The sequence below is a fragment of the Heterocephalus glaber genome, unplaced genomic scaffold (assembly GCF_053883595.1).
Source record: "Heterocephalus glaber isolate CG9 unplaced genomic scaffold, H.glaber_assembly_v1.0 deba00001481, whole genome shotgun sequence".
NCBI classification, from domain to species: domain Eukaryota; kingdom Metazoa; phylum Chordata; class Mammalia; order Rodentia; family Bathyergidae; genus Heterocephalus; species Heterocephalus glaber.
Window position 1 is genome coordinate 14,846,165 of NW_028258317.1, and position 25,802 is coordinate 14,871,966.

At 45.0% G+C, this 25,802-nt stretch overlaps 2 protein-coding genes across 5 annotated transcripts in view; one reads left to right on the plus strand and one right to left on the minus strand.

Moving 5' to 3' along the window:
* Fbxo10 (F-box protein 10) overlaps window positions 1-9,573 on the plus strand; it is a 50,266-nt gene extending 40,693 nt beyond the window's left edge. For all 3 annotated transcript variants that reach the window (XM_004874582.3, XM_004874580.4, XM_004874581.3), the window contains 5 exons: window positions 1,195-1,347; window positions 2,740-3,009; window positions 4,458-4,771; window positions 5,869-6,050; window positions 7,763-9,573. In XM_004874582.3, the coding sequence (XP_004874639.1) occupies window positions 1,195-1,347; window positions 2,740-3,009; window positions 4,458-4,771; window positions 5,869-6,050; window positions 7,763-7,937 (1,094 nt within the window). In that variant the 3' untranslated portion in view covers window positions 7,938-9,573. The remainder of the gene's footprint in view (window positions 1-1,194; window positions 1,348-2,739; window positions 3,010-4,457; window positions 4,772-5,868; window positions 6,051-7,762) is intronic.
* Polr1e (RNA polymerase I subunit E) lies at window positions 9,543-25,761 on the minus strand. Of its 2 annotated transcripts, XM_013069176.3 has the most exons (13): window positions 25,576-25,761; window positions 25,202-25,305; window positions 23,923-23,999; window positions 22,903-22,988; window positions 22,134-22,154; window positions 20,079-20,137; window positions 19,020-19,164; window positions 16,858-16,965; window positions 16,194-16,290; window positions 14,426-14,559; window positions 13,430-13,511; window positions 12,540-12,671; window positions 9,543-11,245 (listed from the first exon to the last, which is right to left on the minus strand). In XM_013069176.3, exons 1-13 carry the CDS (start codon window positions 25,649-25,651, stop codon window positions 11,092-11,094), a joined length of 1,275 nt encoding a protein of 424 aa, XP_012924630.1. In that variant the 5' UTR covers window positions 25,652-25,761; the 3' UTR covers window positions 9,543-11,091. The 2 variants fall into 2 exon arrangements, with proteins under 2 accessions (XP_012924630.1, XP_004874640.1); XM_004874583.3 differs by lacking the exon at window positions 22,134-22,154.
* Window positions 25,762-25,802: the final 41 nt, after the last annotated feature.

The window sequence follows — 25,802 nt, forward strand, 5'->3', positions numbered from 1 at the left end:
GATCCATCAGTGGAACCTCAGCACAGAACACAGCCATATGTGGGATCTTGGCCCAGTGAAGCCCATGACTGCAGCTGTCATTCATCAAACACTGGATGGGCACCACATGTGCAGGCCACATTCCAGGAGCTAGGGATACAGCAGTAACAAAATGGACTCCATTCCTGTTCTCAGGAACTGATATTTTACAAGGGAAAGCAAATAAATAATTAAAAGCCTATATAAGCCAACAAAAAAAAAAAGCTAAACTGAGGGTGATAAGGACTCTACAGGTCATCCACATAGAAGGCCTGTGTGGTCAAGATCAAGAGGTTGAAGATCATGTGGTCAGGGCAGGGTTTTCTGAGAGGGTAACATATAAGACAGAATCTGGAAGATGGGAAGCAACCTGGGAAAAGAACCTCCCATGCAGGGGTGCCTATGGGAACAGACCCAGCATGCCTGAGCAGTGAGACTGCTTCTGGGGGTGGAGTGTGATAAACCAGGTCACAGAGGCAGGAAGGAGCCAGTCACACAGGGCCTGCTGAGTGGTTTCAGGAGGCCCAGAGTCTGCCCAGCAAATGCAGAGAGCAGCAGTGTCTCACAGTGGTGGTGAACTTATGGCACACGTTGTTTTTCTTTTAAGACAAAAAATGTTAATGTATAAGTTGTTTTTTCTAAACTAAAACCTCAGTATTCAGTATTAATTGCAGTGTTGGCACTTTGTGATAAATAAGTGGGTTTTAGGTTGCAGTTTGGGCACTGGTCTCTAAAAGGTTTACCATCACTGGCTAGGATCACTTTTCTGACCTGGGACTCTTCACCCCATCCCTGAGAAGAGATGGCTCCCAAAGAGAGAGGAAAGGAAGATCTGGTCAGAGAACATAGCTGAGGCTGAGGACAGGCAGCGCCTTCCCAGGCTTGTGGGGAATGGCTGGACTCCGTTTGTTCTCATTCATCAGCTCCAAGGCCATTGGGAACAGTGGGCACTGGGGATGCAGGAGTGCACAAGACAGACACAGACCTTACCCTCAGAGAAAGTGGACAAGTCCCCAAAACATCAACCAGTAGGCAAGCTTCAAAGTGCTGACTGCTGACAGGGCAAGGCCTGGGTGAGCTGGTCTGGGGTATCCTTCCTCTTAGCTGTCCAAGTCCCCACTGCCAGCACTGGAGGTGGCCTTTGGGTGTTGCCCTTCTCTCTACCTCTCTTCATAGAAAATGTCATCCGTGAAAATCAGTGGGGAGGCGTGGACATCCGCCGTGGAGGGATCCCTGTCCTCAGGAGCAACCTCATCTGCTTTGGCTACTCAGATGGTGTGGTTGTGGGAGAGGAAGGCAAAGGACTGATAGAAGGAAATACCATCTATGGTGAGCTGTGCCCAGGGGCAAGGGGCCGGGGTCCAGTAATACCTGGAAGGCAGGAAGCTCAGGTTCCATCTCCAGCTTGTGGGTCCTGAGAGTGCCATGGGCTTCTTTGGGCCTTGAAGACCTCATCTGAGGTAAAGGAACTATGCCAGGCCCTCTCCGAATGAAGAGCCTCTCTTCTCAATCACCTTATACTCCACATTGACTCCATGGGGTCAGCAAAGCAGAGCTTTAGTCCCAAAATAGTGAAAGTTAAATAGCAGGAGTTGGATCATGTCTAAGGGCAGCCCATTTGAGCTCCAGTGCATGGGCATCTACTACCTCTTGTTGCATCTTTTTACCCAGAAAAGTGGAAATATAATGGGAAAACAGTAATCACAGAAAAAAAAGCCAAACTATTCTTACTATGGGACTTTGAGAAAACCCTTACTCTTCCTAGACTATATCTCTAATAACAATAATAGACATTATTATTTTGGGCCCACAGCTCTGCTAGGCTCTTCATGAACATCATCACATTTAACTCTCATGACTGCCTTCTGAGTGAAATATAGTTATTAGCCCCAGTGTAAAGGTGAGGAAATAGCCAGGTAGGGTGGCACACACCTGTACTTCCAGATATTTAGGGGGCTAAGGCTGAAGGAGGACGGCAAGTTTAAGGCCAGCCTGGGCAACTTAGCAAGACCCTTATCTCAGGTTTTTGTTGGGGTTGGTTTGTTTTTGGCAGTACTGGGGATTTAACCCAGGACCTTTGCACTGGGCTACGTCCCAAGCCCTATTTTTATTTTATATTTTGGACAAGGTCTCATTAACCTGTCCAGGCTGGTCTCAAACTTGTGATCATCTTCAGCCTTCCAAAGTGCCAGGATTACCAGCATGCATCACCATACCTGGTTTCAAAATAAATTTAAAAAGGGCTCATGGTATAGCTCATTGGTAAAGTACTTGCCTAGCATGTACAAGGTCCTGGGTTCCATCCCCAGTGCCAAATACATAATAATAATGAGGAGGAAACTGAGGCACAGAGTTCTGTAACCTGGTCAAGGTCACACAAGCTAGGAAGTGGTAGAGCTAGGATTCAAACTAAGGCTTTCTCCTTTGCAGGATGGAATTGGTGCTCCTTGATATAGTCAACTACAGGCTTGTTTGTGTGCTGATCTGAAAGTGTGACATGACCATTCTCAGAGTGCTTTTACACCTTGGGGAATGATCCTAGCTTGTGGAGTGACCTGACTTGGTCATTGTCATCCCTCTTGTAGGAAAGAGAAGCCCAGAGCCAGAGCTGCAAAGTGATTTGTCCCAGGCCATTGTCTTTTGCTCCCCTTTTTGGGAAGACACTGGGAGCTGCCTCACTCACTGTTGGGTGTCAGTGACCAAGTCCTTTTACTATTCCAGCTAACAAGGGCTGTGGTGTGTGGATGATGTCATCCAGTCTGCCCCACGTCACCAGCAATCATGTGAGCTATAATGGCCTGTATGGAGTGGCAGTGTTTAGCCAGAAGGACGGCTCCAGTGAGTTTCCTGGAGGTCATGGGGCCCAGGAGAACTTCAGTGAGGATGGGGACGCCATCCTCTGGGAGACAGAACTGGAGAAGGAGGATGACCCGCTGCGCCGGCCCATCACCATAGCTCTTGTAGAGTCTAATAGTATTAATCACAATGGAGGTGAGCATGCCCCACCCCCAGCCCTTGCTGAAGAACCTTCCATGGCTCCCCACTCTCTTTAGAGCCTTCACAGACTGGTCCCAGTTTGACTTTCCAGCCTTATCAGCTACTTCTTTCTGCCACTTACCTGATACCAAAGCCCTTGGACTTGCTCCCTAAACTTGAATCTATTTTTTCTTTCCTTCTACCCCACCAACTTTACTCATGCTATTTCTCTTGCCTGAAATTCCTTCTCCCATCCATACATGCCAGATCAACTTGAAATTCCTGACCTGCTCTGAACATACCTCTCTACCCTTTCCTTCTTTGAATTCTGCCCTCCTCCCATTCCCCAGTGACATGTTCTGTGAGGTGAGAATAACAGGGTGCCGACAGAAGGAAAAGATCCTATGCCCTGAGAAGCAGAAGTGCTTTCCTCTGGTAGTAATAGAGGGCAGGGAGATCAGTAGCCAGCAGCTCTAACTCACCTATCTGGGAAATGAGTTCTATGTCTTCCCAGTTCAGGGTTTCCACCATGTGGCCATGCTTTCCATTAGGATAGGCAAAGCTGCATTAAATTCACAAATACTTATTTTTGCTGTTTTCAGTCAACCTAGGAAAAATAACAGGCACATGTTATCAAGAGGTTTAAACTTGCAGGCTTATGGCTCAGACTGCTTCTGTACCATCCCAGTCACTGTCCATATCCCACCTCCCCAGCACACCCTTAGTCTCTTGCTCCTGTGAAGGGTTATGTAACTGGTGGAGACGCCACCCACATGGAGTCTGGTGGCCAGGCTTTCTCTTCCTGGCAGGTCAGAGACTCTAATCCTGCTGAGTCTGTGCTTTTTTCTACATGTCCAGATTGCCTCTCAGCATATACATTTCCAAACACCATTTTTCCTTCCAAAATGTCTAATACCTTTTAGATACATATTAGCCTGGTAAATTTTTCTACTCAAAATTATAGGATTTCTCTTATGAAATTTCCCAAAATAATAGAGAGGCAGACTGCAACTCAGAATGGGAAGGAAAGAAACAAAACAAAACAAAACACCCTTCTAGCAGACAGAGCTCTGTCTAGAGGTGGCAGGGGAAGCCTTGAGAAAACAGTGAGCTCCCCACCACAGGAGGTGCAAACAGCAGTATGATTATGTTGTAGGAGGCTTCCAAGCCCAGCATGAAAGCTTGGGCCAGGGGACCATCAAAGCTAAGAAGTCTTTTCAAAGCCTATGTCCCTGGCTGCCTTTGATGAGGACTTATTACAGCAGGAAGTTTTTTTGATGTTCCTGGGTTTCCTTCTGCTGTTTGTCATTAGAAGATACAGACTCAAGGATGAGTCTGAGTGTCACTGCCTCTAAGATCTTCCCCTTCTCTTTCCTGGGGTACAGATTTGGGGGAAGGCTTTTCCTGATTGGTGTTGGTAGGGCTGACCGTGCTTTCCTTACTCCCACACCCTCTACGTGTAGCCTCCGGACTGTATGTCCAGAGCAGTGAGGCCCTGCATGTCATCACCAATGTGATTCATGCCAATGGAGACAGAGGCATCACTGTAGCCCAGAGCAGCCAGCTCACTCGTGTGGCCAACAACAGCATCTCCTGCAACCGGCAGAGTGGGGTCAAGGTGGAGGCCCAGTGTAAGGTGGAGCTCCGGGGCAATGGTATCTATGACAACAGAGGCCATGGCATCATTACCAAGGGTGACAGCACTGTCGTTATTGAAAATGACATCATTGGCAACCGGGGCAGTGGGCTGCAGTTGCTGCCCAGGTCTGACACTAAGGTGAGTATGTGTGCATGTGTGTGACATCTACTGCCAGCACAGGGCTCAATGCTAGGACACAGGACCAAACCACAGGCTGGGAAGCAGAACCATATGCACTCAAGACCAAAGGGATTATCATCCCTCCTGCCAAAGCAGCCTGGGAGATTGGGGGAGTGGTTTCACACAGATGTAGGGACTGGGACCAAAAGGATGAACCAGAGTTCACCAGCAGGAAGCCAGGAGTGAGGATGTAACCTCCTAGAGTCATAATGTTGGGAATCTCCTAAGGTAACTTCGTGGTCTCCCAGGTCGAAGTCAGGGAGATTTCTGCTCACTTTCCCTAACAGAATCATCTCCCACGGGACATGTTATGCAATAGGTGATTAACATGGAGAGAAATCCTGCCCAAGGGCCTTTGCACACACTATTCCTTGTATATCCATAACCTCCTGTACCCCTTTGCTACCTCATTCCTGCAGCTTTGCTGTTACCTTCAGGAACTCTTTGATTGCCGTAGGCTGCTTGAGGTGCCCTTTTCTAAACTTCTGTGGTGTTTACGTCCACCCTAATCCCACAACACTTCCCACAGTGCTTTGTAACTGTTCCTTTACCCATTTGTCTCTCCAACAGGGCCATGAGCTCCAAGCATCTTTTATAGAAAGCACTGTGCCAGGTGCTAGGGTTTTAGTGTTGTCCTTATAGAATTATGATCCCAGTGGTTCTTCTCAGCTCTGCAGTTACATGAATCAGTGAGTTAGGCAAGGAATAAAGGATGCCTTTACTTTGTATCTGAGCACTGGGGGAACAGAGGAGGGATACAGGGACACAGTCACAGCAGTTGAGTTGTCAGTGCCCTTTGTCTGCCAGACCTTTGCACATTATTCAGTGAACACATCTCCTCTGCTCTGTACCTGATAAACTGCAGCTCACCCATCACCTCTTCCAGGGAGCCTTTCCTGGTTCCCAGGTAGCTCTCAACCTCCTTCTTTGAGTTCCTCTGTGCTGACGTTCAGAGCACATTCTCCCTTGGCTTTATAACTGATGCTTCCCTTTGTGGGCTCCCCAACCAGTCTGTGAGTCACTGAGGTGTGACAAGCTCTGGCTACTTCTCCCAGGTAATGAAGAACCGGATCCACTCATTCCGGGCCTATGGCATTGCAGTTCGGGGCCACACCAAGGCCCTGGTGCAGGAGAACATCATCTTCCAGGGCAAGACCAACAAGACCATCTTTCAGCAGATCTCAAACAACAGAGACTGCATCATGCAGAACAACAAGTTCCTGGTCTTCAAGAAAAAGTAAGTATCTGAGGTTGTCTGAACCTGTTGTTAGAACAGCAGTGAGGTCTCAGGGCAGCCAGGCCCAGCCCAGTGAACACAGCTGCTGCCTCCTCCCTGAGATCCTGCCTGCTTTCAGCTCTGGTCAGAAAAAGGCTTGGGCTCAGGTATTCCTGAGAGGAAGAGATTTTTCAGTCAGGGCAAGTGGTTTCAAATCTCAGCTCTGCCTGTCACTGGCTGTGTGACCTTGGGCAAATTACCTAACAACTTTGAGCTTTAGTAAAATCTAGCTCATGTGTTTTGGGGCACCAATTTAGGATAAAATAAGATCTTGTGGCCTAGCTAAATATCTAAGGTATTACAAAAATGTTAGTTTTCGCTGCCGCTGAGCTTGTTTTTAATACTCTGCCTCAGGATATCACCACTGCTTCCCACTTGTCTCCCCCCAACCTCTGCTGCCACCTCCCCCTCTTTCACACCAAAGTTTAGCCTGTTCTTAGGCCCTCTTGGTTGTACCTCTAAAGTGTTCTAAATCTGGCACTTCCTCTTTCCTAACCACCACCACCCTAACTCAGGTCTCAGCACCTCCTGCCCTGACCTATGGCCTGTGTTATCAGCACAGTTGTCCCAGTTGTTTATGGATGGACCATTCTGACTGATCAGTGCTTTGCTAAACTAGTTATAAAAATAATAGTGATTCATACTGTTGTTATTGGTATCACTTCTGCACTTTTAGTATCACCTTTCCCACTGCAGCAGCCTCCTGCCTGGCCTTCCTGCCCTTAGGCCATGCTTCTCTCTGTACTATTAATCCTGCCTGGATAACCTTTCTAAACAAGAGCTCTGGTCATGCTACATCCAGTCAAAAGCCTTTGATGGACTGCCATTTTCTACGTAATGATTGCCACACTCAGTAAAAATAGCTTTATGTTGTTGGTGGTGGTTTTACGACCCTGGGGATTGAATCCAGGCTCTTTGTGCTGAGCCCCATCCCCAGCCTTTTTAAAATTTTGAGACAGGGTCTAAATTGCTGAGTTGCCCGAGCTGAGCTCAAACTTGGAATCTTCCTGCCTCAGCCTCTCAAAGTGCTGGTGTGCACCACCACACCAGGCTCAAAGTCTTTTGAGTCTGATTCTTTCACTCAGCCTAATACATTCAAGATTCATCTGTGACATTGCTTGTTAAGTCACTTATTCCTTTTTATTCCAGAGTAATTTCCATGTATGGATATAGCAGTTTGTCTGCCCATTCATCAGCTGAAAGGTGTTTAGGTAGTTTGTACTTTTGGGTGATTATGAATAAATCTTCTATGAACATTGTCACACTGTTGAAAAAAGGAGAAAAGTGAAAAGAAGAAAGCCACTGAGCAGTTCCAGATTCCTATTTACACATGGGGCGATTGGCTGGAGGTTTAACTCAGTGGTAGAGCACTTGCCTAGAATGCACAAGGCCCTGGAGTCTATCCCCAGACCACAAGACAAAAACAAAAGTGGGGAAATTAAGGCCCATAAAAGGAAACTGTCTGAGGTTCCACGCAGAATTGGAGGCAGAGCTGGACTTAAGATGCAGGACCTTTACCCTTTCATCTCTCTGGGCCGTCACATTCAGAAGACAAAATCTATACCCAGCTTTGAACAGAGATCCAGTGATCTGGAACCACACGAGATTGTGCAGGGAATTCAGTAAATGCACTAGACTCCCAGAGTTCACTGGCTTTCCTTTTGTACCTCCAGGTCTGATACGTGGCGTCTGGTGAACCCACCAGCACGGCCTCATCTTGAAAGCTCTCTCAGGGGCCCATCTGCAGCCCACAGTGGGCAGAAAGTGACAGCCATGGCAACCAGGATCACAGCTCGTGTGGAAGGTGGTTACCACAGCAACCGCAGCATCTTCTGCACCATCCTGTAAGGTTGCAGACCTGCCTTAGGCTCAGAAGAGCTAAGGGATGGAAGTAGTGCCTGAGAAGACTCCCAGTCCCTCCCTCCTCTTACTTGGCCTCCTCTTGGAAAAACAAGTCCCAGACCTCCTGGGCACTCAGAACAAGGTACCTCCAAAACCTTTCAGCTCCAAAATCCTAAGCAGAAAGGAACTTGGAAACATTTCTCAAGGAGAAAAGGGCACAAAAGTTGGGGGACTTCTAGTCATTCTAGCAACTGTAGATTATGAAGAGTTGGGGAAACTCAAATATGTGAAACTTTGGGGTCAGGATTTTGAGTTACAGGGAACCTCATTTTACACATACCAAACCCTGACTCTTCTCAGGGAAGACAATTTGCTTCTGAGGGACGTTAGTGATTGGGGTGGGGTAGATAACTGACCCACAAGTGGCCCATTATCTGGTCCTGGCCCCCTTCTACCTCCAAGGACTGCACTACACTTGAGTTTGTTTTCTTAAGGACACAGTTCTCCTAGACAGTCTTGTGAGGGAGGAAGCGGCTTGGGAAAGGAAGCCCCTCTTGAAAGGCTGTCCCCAGGAGGACAAGGGGACATGATACAAACAAAAGGGCCGTAAAGAAGATGGCTTTCTTCAGGCATCAGGCAGATGCATGACTGGGCAGTTCAGGGACGCATAAAGCTCCACTGTCTTCAAGGAGCTCCCAAGCTCAGGAAGAAGTTAGCTTGGTGCCTGCTGCAGGACTCAGAGCCCATGTGCACATACCCAAACCAGCTCCCCCTCCAGCTCCAGCCTGTCCAGATGGAGGTGCTTGGGCCCTCAATGTGAAAATATTCTCATAGGTGATGTCCCCTACTCTGTGCCTTGGCTCAAACTTTCCTCTTACTGGCTCACCTCTCACCACACCCACATGTGCTGGCCCCACTCATTCTTCAAAATATAGCTCATACACTGCCATTTCTACATAGCTGTTCCCTTACTCCAGATGACAGTGCTGTCCCCCTCTGAGCCTCAGTCACCCTCCCTCTGCTCTCTCAGGGCACTGAGCACTTTCTGCCTTGTTTTGAAACTATCTGGGGATCTATACCCTGTCCTACCCACTTGCCTGTGAACTCTCTGAAGGTAAGGTCACATCTTAATGTCTCTGTCCCCAGGTCCCAGCCCACAGCTAAGGGGTAGGATTAATGGCCTCAGTCAGGAGAGAAAGGCCAGGGGTTTACCTACCCGAACTGTGAATGTATCAGGGTTCCAGAGCCAGGTGGGGTGGGGCCCTACAGCTTGAGGAAGCTGGATGCCTGAATGATCTCCCTCCCCTTGGCCTTTCACACAGGGCCTTCACCAGCCTGCTGGGGGTCACTGTTCTGCATCTGGCCAGGTGGCTTCCCAGGCTGGTTTTGTGTAAGGCTCTAGGTGCTGCTCTGCTCGGTGGGTGGGAGAGGAAATGAGGGGCTCTGGCTTCCCCCTGAGGACCTTGGACACAAGTGTTGGTCCCTCCCATCCCCAGCACTGTCCTTTGCACTTGTTTGGTGGCCTCAATGTGAGTCGCTGTACAAAATGCTGCCTTTGTTACTTTGTAAGAAATGACTTTTTTGTGAACCAAGAACTTATGAAAATCTCAGTAACTAAAATAAAGTTTTATATTTTAAAGGAGACACTGTGGGAGGTCTTGCTTTGGTCTGGGCACTGGTGGGCTTTCCAGACAGACAGATGCAGGTCCAGCAGGACCTGCCCTCTCTAGAGGTGCCCCTGCTTCTCTTCAGGGAAATGGAAAATCCCAGGACCCTCCTGTCTGGTCAGCTTCTTCCCACCAGAACCCATGATTCAGAGCTGGAAGGGCTGCATCTCTCAGGGTCTCTGTGTTCTCTGCCATTTAGGGTTTGTGAGTCCTGCTTGCCCCATGGGGCTTTGTGAAGAGCAATAGTAACAGCCCTTCCTAACATCACTTGACAGTCAGCAAAGGTCTTCAGAGCCAGGAACACATCTTCCCAACTTCGATTACTCAGCATCTTAGCATTTTTGCCATATCTATAGATTACCAGAGAAGCTAGCTAGTACTCACTTTTTTCCCCCGTTTTTGCCAAGTTTTGTCTGAAAAATCTTCATAGAAAACTGTTGTCTGGTTTAGCTCTCAGCAGCCTGCTCCTGACCTCTGAAGACACTTGCCCTCTTTTGAGATACCCCATCTTCCCTCTGAGCAAAGGACATTTTGGGACACTTTCATGCCTTTTTAATTTTTCTCTCTTGAGCTTCTCATAGACTAGATTCTCATGGAGCAACATCAGCTTCCTCATACAGCTCCCCTCATATCTGGAGTTACACCTCTTTCAGTACTGAGAGAACTATTTCTTGTAAGCATCTTCATCTTCCTTTGGGTACCACATCTAATCTGCAATGTTCTGACTCATAATGTGCTTCTGATATACTTCTTTTTGCCTTGAACTCCTTGCTTTCAGAATGATAGCCAGGTAATACTTTGGTATTGTGGGGATAGACAGCCTAGCCTCTATCCACAGCTCCCTCAGCAACCCAGGAACCTCACTGCCAGTTGTCCTGCTAGCAAAGCCTGCATCCAAAGAGCAGGTGAAGGCACTGGATTGACCATCAATGCTTTCTATTGTATTCATCTTTGGTCTACTTGGCTGACCGGAATCTTCCCCTATATGTAACCTTAGCCAGGGAGAAAAACTAGGATTATCACTACCTGACTTGGCTCCATCTTATTAAAACAGGCTATAAGTAGCTTGTCCTGACAACCCCCTCCTACTGGTGACCCATAGCTCCTGACAAAGCTGGAAGCCTCCTTTTCTCACCCCTGCTTTGCTAGATCCTCCTCACACCTACTTCACTGGCCCTTCCAGACTCTTTATAAACCATCCAGTAGGTGTGGCTCAGGGTTCAGCCTGGTGAAATCTTCTGACTTCCCAGACCCCACTGTCCCAAATCCCCACACATGTGAACACAAGAAACATCTGCCACTTATGATCACAGTGACACTAGAGGGAGATGAAGTCCAGTCTGGCCATCACTTTATATTTCTACATAAAACAGGCATGACTGGGATGCTGGCTTCTGGCTCTATACTCCTGCTGAGGCAAGCCTCCTTTCATTTCCTTTTCAAGCAGTGGCTATGAGGTGGCCAAAATGGCTGCATGGAGAGCATACATATAGTTACATCTTCTTCCGCTTTGACTGGTTTGAGGTCTGAGCTGGAGGCAGTGGGATGGACAGAGTGCCCAGCCTGTGATCCTCTTCCCTGCCAGGTGCCAATGACATCTTTCTTTTAGAGATCTTCAACCTCATGGCTTTCGCTATCTCAATCATCCTAGGAAGAAACAAGCAGAACAAATAGAGAGATCCATTTAGGGAGGTTTGGCAAGAGGGAGCAGCACATTCATGCTCCAGGCCATGAAGAGAGAATCCCCAAACTGGCTCGCAGTAACAAACCCCAAGCAGAGGGGCAGACAGGATGCTTCCACTCCCTCCCCCAGAGCTAACAGACATACAATTTAATGTGCTGCTATCAAAATATCCACTCAGGTGATGGAAAACCAGGTTCCCTAGATCTTAATAATTATCTTTACCACCTATAATTAAACTATAAAATCTATATTAAGCACTTGCTATAAAATTTGACAGGGTCCTAACTCTTGTTCACTTTTATTTTTCAATTTCACTGCCTATGGCAACAGTTTTATGGAGAGCCCTCAGAATAAACCCTCCCTGACTGCTGTAAAGTACAGAGGCCCTCATAGAATACAATCTGGGAGCCTCACATGGTGGCTCATGCCTGTAATCACAGCACTTGGGAGGTTGAGGCAGGAAGATTGCCCTGAGTTCAAGGTCACCCTGGGCTATATAGTGAGTTTAAGGCCAGGATGAACTACATAGTGAGACCCTGTCTCACAAAATAAATAAATAGATAAATAAAAATACAATCTGGGGCTTGCATATCAGATCCCTCTCATCCACTGATAAAAGGATCCTGAGGGGCTCTGCCCCGTCCTGTATAAATCTCTAGCAAGGCTGGAAGGAGCCTGAAAGGTTTTACCAGCTATCCCCATCCAGTCAGAGAAACACAAATGTGGCATCCCTGCTAACCAGCAGCTCCACCTTGCCTTGAACACCTGGCCTGGGCCCATTCCATCAACTCTTAAGACTCTGCCTGCTAAGCTGAGTGGGTTCTGTACTCCACCTCTAAGCTCACCCCTCATTACCATGTAGAATTCCTCTCTTCAGAGGCACCAATTCAGAGAACAGAGGCTGCTCTGTTATTCACAAACAGAATGCTATGGAAAAGCTCAGGTTCTGAAGCCTAGCAACTTCTCTCTCAGAATGAGACCTTGCAAAAGTCATTACTTTTCTGGACTTCAGTTCCTCCACTGTTTAGAGAATTAAAATTAAAATTAATTAAGTAACATTGAAAAATTTAATATGGTGCCTAACAGAAGGCACTCACTAACATCTAGCCATTCATTCACTCACTGAAAATTGTCCTCTGGTCCCATGCTTTTCCCATATGAAACACCCCTACCCCCATCAATGGTGCCTCATGCTTTCCAGTGGTACAAGAAATACATCAAGCACCATGCATGAAGCTTTTTGTTCTGTGTGCTCACCTTTTCTCACTGAGTTTCAAGTCTCGCTGTAACACTGTCAGGTCAATCTGGAAGTCATTCATGTGTAAGGCAAGTATGATCACATATGCAGTGATCTTTGCTTTCATAGAATTTGAAATTATATTCCGTAAACTGTAAAAAATCAGCAGCAGTAAAGAAATAAATTCTAAAAACAAAGTAAGAACATCCAAACCCATTCCTTTTGCATACAAATGTCTTCCCAACTTGGGGAAAGGAAAGGAATTTGAGCAACATTCCTTATTCCTTCCAAAGTGCACAAGCTTCACATAGTGAGCAGGGAGCCAACCCCAACATTTCCCTCTGAGTGGACAAAGAAAACTGTGTCTACTTTCCCCAGGCGGTGCTGGAGCACTGCACTGGTGAGGAGGGCCCTCTAAGCCTGTCCCTGCCTTCTCAGTTGGGTTATCTGGAAAAGTCACCCCAAACTCAGCTACTACTACTTCCAGGAGCAGGGAACACACTGCAAGCAAAGGAAAGAATCCCAGGGTGCTGTGTGGGGTTCTCTCCCCAAAGTCATCACACTGCCCTGCCCTTTCCTGCGATACTGTCATTCCACAGGACACTAGTCTGTGGGATATTAGGAGGGGCTCCTCAAAAGAAGTATGTAAAGTGAAATAAGTCTTTATTGCAGGACTTCCCATGGCTTTTAATATTCTAAAAAGATAAAGTGAACTTTTCCAAGGATAGAGTACATAATTCATAGCATGTCTTCAATTTAGTTGACCCCAGAACCTTGCCACATGGCAGCAATTTTTTCAGCACTGTGTACCCATGGTCACAGAATTGCACCCAAGCCCCAACTACTCACTCCCACCCCACACTTGCTTTCTTCTCCATAGGCAAAAACCCCAGAAATCTACCCGCCTGACCTGCCATTATTGTAAGTCAAGCAGGTGAAGTGCTTCAGCAGTTTTGTGTTGATGATGTGGGGGATTCCAGGCCCCAGGGCACCTACAACACAAAGCAGTATTTGACCATTTTCTTGAAAAACCCTCAAGCCATGCCTCATCCATGAGCTAGGAAGAGGTCAAGAGCTGGGCCACGGTGATGAACACAACCACAGAGTCAGAGAAACAGGGTCCCAAGATGCAGAACAGCCACTTTAAAATGAAAATATGCTCATGTGTGCTTCAGCATGCTGATCAGACATGCACAAGAAATGTTCATGATGGGGCCTTGAGAAGACAGAGAGAACAGACTCTGGTGAGGCCTAAGGACAGAGAATTAAATAAGGCACTAGAAAACAAAACAGGTTATGGAAGGAAGCCCAAGAAGAGAGGAAGGTAAACTAAAATGTGAAAATAAAAATGAAACAAACACTGCAAACAGGAATACAGACCCTTGGGCATACCCCTCCTGTTGGGTTTGCAGTTCTTGATGGATGTGTGACTGCCACATACGGTGAGATTGGGATTACCATGAGAAATGGACCCTGTCTTCTAAAACTGACACAACACAAACCAGCCTCGAACCTTCACATGTAAAGCCAATTTTTTCTTCCTACATAACTAATGTTTTTTCTAATTAGTCCCTTAACATTTTCATTTTATTAGACCTGCATACTGTACTTTGCCTAAGGCAGAACAGAATTAGTGAAATGTTAATTAGCTCTGGAAGCCCCTGAGCAATCACACAATCCAACCTGTCTCCATTTCCAGAAGAGGAAATAGAGATCCAGACAGGAGAGCAGAGACTGGTGAGTCCTCCAACTATCAGCAGCACCGCCAGGAATTGCTCTGCTGTACAGTTAAAAATTAAGGCTTGGGCAGACATATCTGTTTTCTTTTCTCTTTAGAAATGATCTAGAATTACTGACAAATAACAGACTGGAAGTAACTACAATAAAATGTCTATCATGGACTTACTTTTCCGCTTTATCACTTTCTGAGCTCGAAATTTGATGAGGGTATCTAGAAACCATATACACCGGGCCTGGTGATCTCTGCTCTCCTCATTTGATGGCAAAGACTTCAATGCTTCTATGACAAAGAGGCAGTGGCTGAAACAAGGAACGAAAGAAAGGAATGTCAAGGTAAAGACAAGCTTTGTCAGGAATCACCTCTCTCACAATGAGAACAGAGATACTTCCCTTCCTCCCCCATACAGATACAATTCTTATAAAAGGAAGGCTATAGTTTAGTGCAAGGGGCTGTAATGAGCCAGATGGAAAATATGTTAGGCTTTGTGGGCATACAGACTCTTGGAACTACTAATCTCTGTACTGTAGTGCAAAAGCAGCCAGAGACATTACTTATGTGAGTTAATGGGGCTGTATTTCAATAAAACTTTACTTATATTCTTTTTATTTATAGGCAGCAGGCCAGACTCAGCTCATAGGCCACGGTTTATAGACTGCTGGGTTAGCGTAAGCTCTAGAGTCAAACTGACTGGATTTACGTACCCTCTCTGCTATCAATGGCTTGAGCCAAGTTTCTTTACATGTCTATGCCCTGGCTTCTTCATTTATAAATAAAGAGCGATGATAGCACCCTCAACCTTGACTTTTTCTGTATTAAAAGAGACACTGCAAATAAAGCAACCACAAAAGTACGTGGCACAAAGTGAGAGAATTACCTATTATTTTTATGTACTGTTCTACTACCATCAAGATCCTGGACTTGCAGAGATATAAAGGCTCTTCAAAATTATCTCATAGTAAATAAGAACCAAGATACTCATGTAATGGTACAAGATCCCAATGATGAATGTAACTGTATTTTATACCTAAAATGTACCAATAAACTTAATGAAAAAAATAATTATCTCATAGCATCCTCATTTTACAAACAGAAAAATTAAAGCTTAAACGGAAGACCACACAGTACACCAGATTTCTAGCCCAGAGCTTGTTCCTGCCCTTGAATCTTAATCACAGCAAAACAAGAACCAGTAATGCATCCTTTTTTGGAAATGGACTTTGTAGAGAAAAAAATCTCATTTTTTCAATGCTTTGGATTTCACTGACCAGTAAATCTTCTAAAAATTAGGAGACTCGATTTAAGATTGGCAAGTTTTTATTTTCTGGCCAGGGATTTAGCACAGTGGTTCCACCACCTGCCTTGCAAGTGCAAGGCACTGATTTCGATCCCCAGTACCAAAAAACAAAACAAAACAAAACTAATAATATATTTTCTCAAGATGAAATTATTAAAAGAAAAAATTCAGAAGGAAAAAATTCTACCATTATCATAAAAAAAAGTTTTAATGGCAAAAAAGGGAAGAGGAAATAATCTCTGAATTACATTACATGATATTTAAGATATGTAAATTTAACTTTATAAAAACTTGCCCAGAATATCATTACAGAGAAGCCAGCACTTCAGTGGGCACCCATTCCCAGGCCACCATTTGGACACTGCCACTGACAATCAGCCCCAGTATAACCCTGGGGGTACAAGGGCTAACTGGTCCCCAGCTCTAGCCTCACCACCCTCTGGGCAGCTGCAGGTTCCAGTCAGAAGCCAACTCCCTCCCTTGAACTCACCCACAGTTCCTGGGAGCCCAGTGTCAAGAAAACATTGGCTCATTCATAGATACCTCTTCACTGAACCCTAAGGTCCCACACTTTATGTCTGACTCCTGTTGGTACCCAACATCACTCCCCAGGGTCCCCATCTGCCCAAGTGGGAGTACCTGTTCTCGTCAATCATTTTTAATATCTCTTCTGATGTCACCTTCCTGAAAGCTTCAGACGGGCCCCCAAGAGCATCATACTCCACAGGGGATAAAACTAGTTTCAGCTCAAGAAAACAATCTCTCCAAAATGAAAACATCCAACAAGCTAGCTCATCTTATAGTGACCTCATTTCAGATAGGAAAGGTACAGCTCACAGCGGGGGAAGGGACTCACACAATCTAACAGGGCAGAGTGTGAGAGCCAACTTCTCAGACTCTAGCCCAGTGCTTGTTTCCTGCTTGGACTTCCCTGCTTTCTCTTTCTTATTGCAAAGCCATTATGACAATTTTCATCTAACCAGACCCATTAAGTAATAAAATTCTATGTTTCAACTCTTCCTTTTACAAAATCAGTCTGTCCTAAACTATTAGCATTAGCCAATTCAAAAGTTGTATTTTGACTTTGTGGCAAGTGATCCCTAAAGGGCTGAGCTGTAGGCATTTGGTACGTTTTAAGGAATGTTCTGCATCCCAGGGGTGGGTGTCTCAGCTAGTGAGAAGTGCAAAGGATTAGATATTGCTTTTGTGAATGTCACAGGATGAAGGACACCCTTGGAGAGTCTGGCTGTACAAAAGCATCATGATATGAAGTAATGCAGCTTTTCTACCACAAAAAGGATACTGTCTTCAAATTTATACACATCTTCAGGCTTGGCTGCATCAGCATAGCAGGGAGGAAGGTAAAGGGAGTCATCTTGCAAGTCATCTTTGATGGCATCACTGACCAGTGCTTTTAGTAAAGAGAAAAGTTAGTGTTAGTTTCACCTTGTTTGGTTTCGCGTTCCCCAACACTCTTCTCAACCTATGCAGTTGAGACCACAATTGGCACAGAAACACTAAATCTGAATGATTCTGCCAAGGTACCCCAAACTCTCCTCTAGGCTGATGCTCAGGACTGCTAGGCCCAGGAGAAGGCAGATACAGCATGATTCCTGGCAAGTAACTGGCAGTGAAGTTGGGAGAGACAGACATGCTAATAAACATTTATAGTACAATATGAGAGAAGATACAAGTGAGAGGGTTCGGAATGTAACTCAATGGGAGAGTGTTTGCACAGCATGTGTGAGGACCTGGATTCAATCCCCAGTATCACAAAAAATAAAAAATTAAATTAATAAAATAAAATAAAATGAGAGATACTTAAAATGGCCTTTAATGGCTTAACCTGCAAAAAATTTCGCCACCCATTTTGACTGGAAAAAAAATCAGAATATAAAACTGTAACTAACCTACAAGAATGATAATGTAAGAATTTAGTACACAAGGGATGGGGGATTTAGCTCAGTGGTGTCACCACCTGCCTTGAAAGTGCAAGTGCAAGGTCCTGAGTTTGATCCCAGGTACTAAAAAAAAAAAAAGATAAAAGTTAAGAATTAAGTACACATAAAGGTAAAAATGGAGAAGAAAACAGAAAAGTTCTAATAGTGGCCTGGTAAATCAATATTGGGAATATGGTTTAATTATTTTTTTAAATGTCTTTTAATACTTGAAAGTAAAGTTAATGAAAATTTTTTAAATTTACTTAGACATTAAAGTATGTCTGAATAAACAGAGAGACCTATTGAAATGGGTTCCTACATAGAAATGTTCTTACATAGGAAAATACAATATTGTATAAAGATGTTAATTCTCCTCCACATTAATCCTAATTGGATTTTGTTTTGTTTTTGTTTTTTTGAGTCAGGGTCTTGGTATGCAGTTCAAGCTGGCCTTGAACTCACTATGTAGCCCAGGCTGGCCTCAAATTCACAGTGATCCTCTAGCCTCAGCCATCCAAGTGCTGGGATTATAGGTATGCGCCACCATGCCCAGCTATATTCAATTGGATTTTAAATTAAAGTAACGTGACAAAATAATTCTTAAAATCACCTGGAAGAAAACACATGCTATAATAACCAATACATTTTTGAGGAATTTTCCCTATGAGATAAGAAACCAATAACAAAGCTACTGTGATTAAAAGAGCCTGGTGCTGGTCCAAGAATAGCCAATCAGAACAAGGAATAGAATATTTAGAATGTGGTAAAATGCTAAAGATGACATTTTTTTTTGGTACCAGGGATCAAACTCGGGACCTTGCGCTTGCAAGGCAGGAGGCAGAATTACTGAGCTAAATCCCTGGCCCTAAAGAGGACTTCTTAAATCCTGAGGATGGAGTTGGGGAACAACTGGCTAATCACATGGAAAATATAAAATTACATTAGATCTGTACCACATAATAAAACATAAAACTGTAAATGTATTTAAACATTTATATACAGTAATCACTGGATACAGATTTTCTTAAAATTTATAGAATACCATTCTTAAACTTTCACTAATGTTCTTTTAATGTATTTGCACAATAATTTTAAAATAATATGACTAAATATGCAAACTGTCAATGATCAGAAAAAGACCCACTAACCCCAAAGTGAAATGCCACCTCTGGAGGCTCAGTTTCATCATCACATCAGCCTTTCTGACTAAAGCCTCCTGGGACTCAGAGACAAGAGACCTTCTCCTTCCTCTGTGCCCTGCAGGCTATAACCCTGCGTCAGGGACAGGGCAGACATATCAGTTCCTTGCCTGTCTCCTCCACTTGATTGTATGCCACAGAGAGCAGCACCACATGGGTGCTTCTTACTGCTTCCTGAGACTGTCCATGAGAAGGCCTGCAGCAAACAGCAGGAAGGAATCCAGCCTCAACCCCATCACTTCAAATCTGGGAGGCTGGCAAAAGATCTCAAAGGAAGAGAAAGCTGTCTTTGTGGGCAGATTCTTACCACAATCCCAGCTGCTTACCTTCCACACCCTTTGTATCAATGATCTCCTCTGCAGCTTTAGCTACTGCTAGATTCAAAGACTCACTGCCAACTTTGTTCATTTTCCTGGCGTTCAGAGCTCGTTTCTGTTTGGTGGTACCAAAGGCTTCAATGCAAGAATCCATCTGTGCAAGAGACAAATCTAATTAGTGGGGACAGTCTGGGCGGGCACTGCTATTCCTAGCTACAGAACTACAAGGAGGGCCAGGGATTTAGCGCAGTGGCGCTGCACCTACCTGGCAAGCACAAGGTCCTGAGCTCAATCCTCGGGACCGGGAAAAAAAAAAGTACAAGGAAACTCTAGGCTCCCCAAGCCATCATCACCTCACTTCTAAGTTGAGTTGAGTCATTCCTATCATACCTAGCTACTGTACTTCATAGGACTGTTGTACACATCGAAGGATATTAACAGATTTGACAGGCTTACTTTATAAACTGTAAAGGGCCATTTACAAGACAATGGCTTTTCCATCAGTAAAATGAAGACTTGATAGAATTAGGATTGGTAAATCTGTGGTGCATAGCTTACCATTCTCTCATCCTAGCTCCCTAACAGACATTGCTAACAGATCATTTACTGTTTCTCCCTGAGCCACAGTAGTCTCACAGCTCTTCTCACTACAGTGCTCCAGGAACCACTGCAAATTCGATCAATGTGCAATCCTGGGGTGAAATGATCTTTGTAGGAACCTTCTATATTAAACATTCTAAAGTTTAATGTGTTTTAATGGGAAAGTTTCCAGACACAACCAATATTTTCTAAATCTTGGACCAAATCCCAAAAACAAGTGTTATGCTATACCTTATCAGCCCAGAGAACAAGTTCCAAACACTGGCACAGAACTGCATTCAGCTGCCCAGATAGGAGCAGGTTTGTACTGTGAGACCAAGAGGCCTCTGCAGACTCTCCACAGAATCAGAGTGAAGGAGCTGAGAGCACCAGGAGGCTGGAGTCCAACCAGCTCTTTGTGCTGATGGAGAAACCTGAGGCCCAGAAGGAACTGCCATGCCCCCTACATTGTAATTCTGTCATACTCACCTTTTCTCTGAAAGTTTTGGTCTGACTCTCCAATGTGGGTTCACACTCAATTGATTCATCTATCAAAACAGAAAAACACAGAGAAGAGGAAAAAAGGCAAACTGTAATATATACAGATAGATAGTTTTTGTTTTGTTTTTGAGACAGGGTCTCACTGTTCCCCAGGCTGGTCTCAAACCCATGGGATCCCTTGATTCTCCTGCCTCAGCCTCCTGCCTCTGAGGAGCCAGAACTGTAACAGTACGCCACTATGCCTGGCTTTGTAAGGCCTACAAATATTAATAATGTTTAAAATTTATGTTTTTACAAGTAATCTAAGAAAAACAGATTTCTTTATTACAGAAGTTCCCTGAGCCTAACATGAATGTGTACTGTGAACAATTAATATGTAGCTATAGTACACAGTTAAGAGAACTGTAGAACAGAATGAGTCAAATGAAGGAGTCATCTAGTCCAACTCTTCATTGTCTGAAAAAGAAAAAGTGAGGCCTCCAGATGAAAGGACTTGCCCAGGTGAATTCACCAGGCAGAGGCAGAGATAGGGTGAGAAACCAAGCCCTTAGCCGTTTCCATAGTTTTTTTCTCCTAGTAACACTTGAAAACAGGCATTAACATGAGGTGTGTATTTCTTACACAATACTCTCCAATCTTCCACAAACCCCTCGAATAAGGGGCAGTACAGTCTAGTGGACAAGAGCACAAGCTTTGGAGTGATCTTCTATCACAAGGCATTAAATCAGCAGTGCACCCGAGTCATCTGACCTCTGTGCCAGTTTTATCACCAGTACAAAAGGAATAGCAGGACTTATGAAATAAGCAATAGAGTGTTTAGGACAAGACCCAAGATTAATGTATGTGTGTCCACGCATCCATGTGCGCTTGCTAGTTAGAATAAACCATTATCGACAAATTTTATATTCTGAAACAAAAGTGTGTTCAATTTTTCCTGCCTCCTTAGGATTCAAAAGAACATTTGAAGAGTAATTTAAATGTAATTGTATTCGTTTATGAAGTGGGTAATTCCCTCTCCTTCCCCCTACCTCCATTACCGGGGATAGAACTCAGGACCTTGCACTTGTCAGGCAGGCATGGCACCACTGAGCTACATCCCCAGCCCTACTTTGGGTATTTCTTAACTTTGACCCTACAAACTATAGGAAATTTAGAGATGGGCATCAACTCTCAAGATTCCTTTAAAATTGTGTAAAATCTCATATATATTTTTGTATATATGTTTCTGGAAAGTCAATCCAGGTTGTTACAGTTTCAGTGTGGATGTCCCCCCAGAGCCTCATTTGAGCAGAGATGGCTAAATCTCGAATGTGTAATGCTGGGATTAAGGGGTGTGATTACTAAACCACTACAGATCAGAGAGTGATTTAGCACCACCCTAATCCCAGTAGTCTGGATGGGATAATACAGGGAGAAAGATGGGTGAAGATCTCTCCCTTGCTGCTTTTTGCTGTCTTCCACCACCATGAACTGTTTCCCTTGTTACCTTTGCTACCTTGTGCACACTATGTTGTTTCTCCTCTGCGATTCCTGTTTGCCATCTTTGCCTTTGAGCCAGCTGATTATGAACTGAAATCTCTACATACTTTAAGCCAAATAAACACCTTCCTCTCTAACTTTGCGTGTTGTGTTTTGTCTCAGCAATGAGAGAAAAGTATCCAACACACAGGTCTTAGCAGATTCTCAAAGGAATGGAACCACTGCTTAAAGAAAGGCAAAACTAATACCTTTGAAGGTACCACAGATTCACAGTGATCCTCATGAGCTTATCTTCCCTATCACCCTCCCTCTCAGGGTTCTTAGCACTTAAGGGCATCACTGAGGATTTGGGCTTTGAGGAGTAGAAAGCCAGGGGCTTGAAGTCTGATGTTACTTATAATTGCAGATCTAACACTGTGCATTCTAAGATGATGAAGAAGAGAAGCAATGTAACTTCACTTGATTAGAGAAAAAAAAATAGATCTTCCCCAAATTCGACAGTGTAGAGACTTTTCATCAACAGGAAAATTACTCTCCATCCCATGAGGAATTTCCTTCACCTACCAGAGATTCTAAAACTTCCACCTGGAAAACATTTAAGAATTAAGAAAGGCCTTAGATGGAAAACAATTACCTATGAGATAAGTCCTGCAACATTCTACAGTGATCATTGTTTAACTTCCTTTAATGGTTGGTTTCTGATTTTACACCTGTAAACAGTGTGGAAACAGGATCTGTGTCTGTCTTGCTTACCTACTTGCCATTCTCAGCCTATAGCTTGGTGCTTGGGGCATAGTAGGTCATCAAAAAAACTTCCTAAATTTAAAAGTTCAAAAACAAAAATAACAAAAAACTGAGCCAGGCAAGAGTGAAACAGGAGGACAGCAAGTTCAAGACAGCCTGAGCAACTTAGTGAGACAATGTCTGAAAATATAATAACAAAGTCCGGCGCAGTGGTTTTCGCCTGTAACCCCAGCACTCAGGAGGCTGAGGCAGGAGGACTGCCATGAGTTAGAGGCCAGCCTGGGCTGCATAGTGAGTTCAAGGCCAGGATGAACTACATAGTGAGACCCTGTCTCACAAAATCAAAAAAATAAATTAATTAAATTTAAAAAAGAAGGTTGGGGATGTAGCTCAATGGTAGAGCATTTTCCTAGCATGCACAGGGCCCTGGGTTTAATCCCTATCCTGGAAACAAAATAAAACTGGCAGAAAGGCATCCTTGTAGAAATAATTACAAAATGTGCTTTACATACCAAAAACTTAAAATTAACTCATTCAGCAAACCCAAACAATACAGTATGATTAAGTTTTCACAGTAACTGAGACCTACCTGCAAACAATGGCTGCATGTTGAACAATTCAGCATCATATACTTCCATTTGACCAGAGGTCTTGTTCAAAATTCCCACAAAGTGCCTGATAAAGAAAAAATACAAATGGACTGTTCAAGGTATTGTTTATACAACTTCCTTTTTCCACAACCTTCCTTCTGTCTCAACAACCTGAGGAATGCAGTGACTTGCTCAGAGTAACTATAATCCCTTTCAGCAGCAATCCTCTGCATGGAGAGGGAAAAGAGATATGAGGTGGATCTGGAATAAAAGGCTGCCTGGCAGTTCTGGTAGCCAATCACATCTGGACTCACTGGTGTATAGAGAAACTCTTCTGAGGCATAAGAATCTACAATTACACTAGAATTTACTATGCACCAATTTTTTTTTTTTTTTGGTACCAGAGATTGAACTTGGGTCCCTGTGCTTACGCAGCAGGCGGCAAAACCACTGAGCTAAATTCCCGGCCCCAATTTTTTTTTTTTTTTGAGACAAGGTCTTGCTATGTAGCCCAGGCTGGCCTCAAACTTGTGGTGGTCCTCCTGCCTAGGCCTCCCAAGTGCTGGAATTACAGGGGTGAGCCACCACATCTGGCTGTGCATTAAATCTGGAGGCAAATAATGAGGAGAGACTACCATTCCAAAATAGAGCATCTTTACAAGGGGATGATACAGTATTAAATTGTAAGCACTTACACATCAGTCTGCCTTCTATCAGGGCACAGCCAGCAGGGGCTCTGAGAAGGCCTTATTTGTGCTTCACTGTTGGTATCATCAAAGGGGCCCTGTCTGCCTCACACCCTCCCTCAGACCTCAGTCCCTTAGACTGCTCAAGCTAGACAATCTTCATTATACAGAGGAAACCAGGGGTCAGTGAAGGGCTGAGTTGCCCAAAGTCACTCAATCACAGACAAAACTAGATGGCAACTGCAAGCTTTAAATGCTGAGAACAGCAATGTCAGTGCCCCACCACTGACCTCCCCCCATCACCCTTCCCATTGCCTCTTCCCCCATCATTACCTGCACAGAGTGTTACACTTGAGGGCTCCAGTCCCAAAATTGTTTCCAATGTAGGAAAGTCTGTCTGTTTCAGCTGCCTAAAATGTAGAGGGAGGGTACTCCATTAACAACCAGTGTTGAAAGGTATTAAGCATTGTGTCTTCTCTACATTTGAAAAAGCTTTAGAATCCAGGATAACAGTGGATTAGCACTAGAAACCCTCTAGGAAATGGTCTAGTCCCGCTATCTGTACAGGAATCTGGAGTATCTCTGAGAGAAAGGCAGAAAGGTTTTTGAAAGGAAAGCTCACAGGTAGTGCTGGCTCCTAACTGGTAAGGAAAGTTTGAGGGGGGCGTTGCACCACAGGACTCAACATATATGACCCAAAGTGATTCTGCAAGCAACTTCTTTGCCCAAGCTCTTCTTGATCTTTGCCTACTTTTCCAATGACTGCTCTTCACCCCAGGACTGCTGGAAATTGTTGATTCACTTCCCAGTCACAGCCAAGCTTTTCCTCTTCCCTGCCTTTGTCCTTCCTGTCCTCTCCACTTGGAACATCAAACCTTGGCTGTCAAAACCTCCCCCATGCTTCAAGGCTCAGCTCCAGTGCACCTTGCACCAGGAAGGCACTCTGGCAGAGACCTCTGTTCTCACTGAGCTCACCTGTCCTGCATTCTCCTTCCCTCAGACTCTGAGCTTTGTCCACTGCATGAGAGTCCTCACAGACAGTACTCAACTCTTCAGGGCAGAGGTTCTCAACACAGGGAAATTCACTGTAGTCCCACTAGTATCTAGCGGGTAGAGCCCTGAGATGCTACATCCTGTGATGCATAAGATTGCTGCCCACAACAAGAAATTATCAAACTCAAAACATCAAGAGTTCCAAGGCTGAAAACCCTGCATTAGGAGTATGAAGCCCCTAAGAGTAGAGCCAGGTGTGTTTTTGCTGTTTCCTCAGTAGCCTACTGAGTAGGATACAATAGGTGTTCAAGAAATGCATGTTGAGGGCCAGAGATTTAGCTCAGTGGCACCGCGTCTGCCTCGAAAGCGCAAGGTCCTGAGTTCGATCCCCGGTACCAAAAAAAAAAAAACAACATGTTGAAAAGTCATCACTTCGTCAAAAATCTTAAACTTGCATGGAGCCTATCCTCACCCCTAAGCTGCTGGGTCTCGGAGGAGGTTATTCCAAGATCCATTTGCTGCTACCCTTTTTCTCTCCTTGTACCCTCCCACATGTGTCTCTACAAAGGGGCCTCCGGAGATCTGGAGAGTGGAATCAATATGCAACTGCGGCACTTACCAGGATCCGCTGACTCCTCTTCCTGGGATTTGTGGAGTCAGTGCTGCTGTACAAAGTGAAGCGCAGGTTGCCTGGATTCTGCAGCTTCCCATTGGAGAATTGGACTGTAAGACAACAGCCCAAGAATTAAATGACAGCAGAAGGACATAGAAGGTACGGTGGGGAGGAAATGGAGTGTCACCGGGAAAGACAGGGAAGCTCAAGGCGGGGCTGAAGTAAGTCCTGGTCCAGTTTGGAAGACAGGGGTGGTGGAGACAAGGGGGTCCATTCCCAGGTAGGCAGGAGACTTGACGCGGGGCGGAAGGACTGCAGAGGTACCCAGACAGAGCGGGAGAGGATTAAGGGAAATTCGGCTCCAGGGCCTCATTCTTTACCCAGTACAGCTCTCTGGCTCTCCTCCGGCTCCCCACAGTACTGCCACCTCGCGCTGGGTAATACCTCTGCCGCCATTTCGAATGCCTAAACCTTTAAGCTTAGAAGGTAAGAGCACCACCACCAACAGACCTCTCAACACGCGTGTTCCCAGCAAATACTGCGAACCGGAAGAGGTGTGGTCTCACCGGGCCCCTGCCAGAGCACGCGTATGCGCGTCCCCGCCCCC

Excerpts from the sequence above, each read along its gene's own strand:
- Polr1e (XM_013069176.3), bottom strand. The coding sequence starts at position 25,651 with ATGGCGGCAGAGGTATTACCCAGCGCGAGGTGGCAGTACTGTGGGGAG. Across the intron at positions 22,155-22,902 it reads CATGCAGCCATTGTTTGCAG|GTGGAAGTTTTAGAATCTCT; the intron begins GTAGGTCTCAGT and ends AATGTTTTCCAG. Across the intron at positions 13,512-14,425 it reads GAAAGTGATAAAGCGGAAAA|GTGCCCTGGGGCCTGGAATC; the intron begins GTAAGTCCATGA and ends TTTGTGTTGTAG.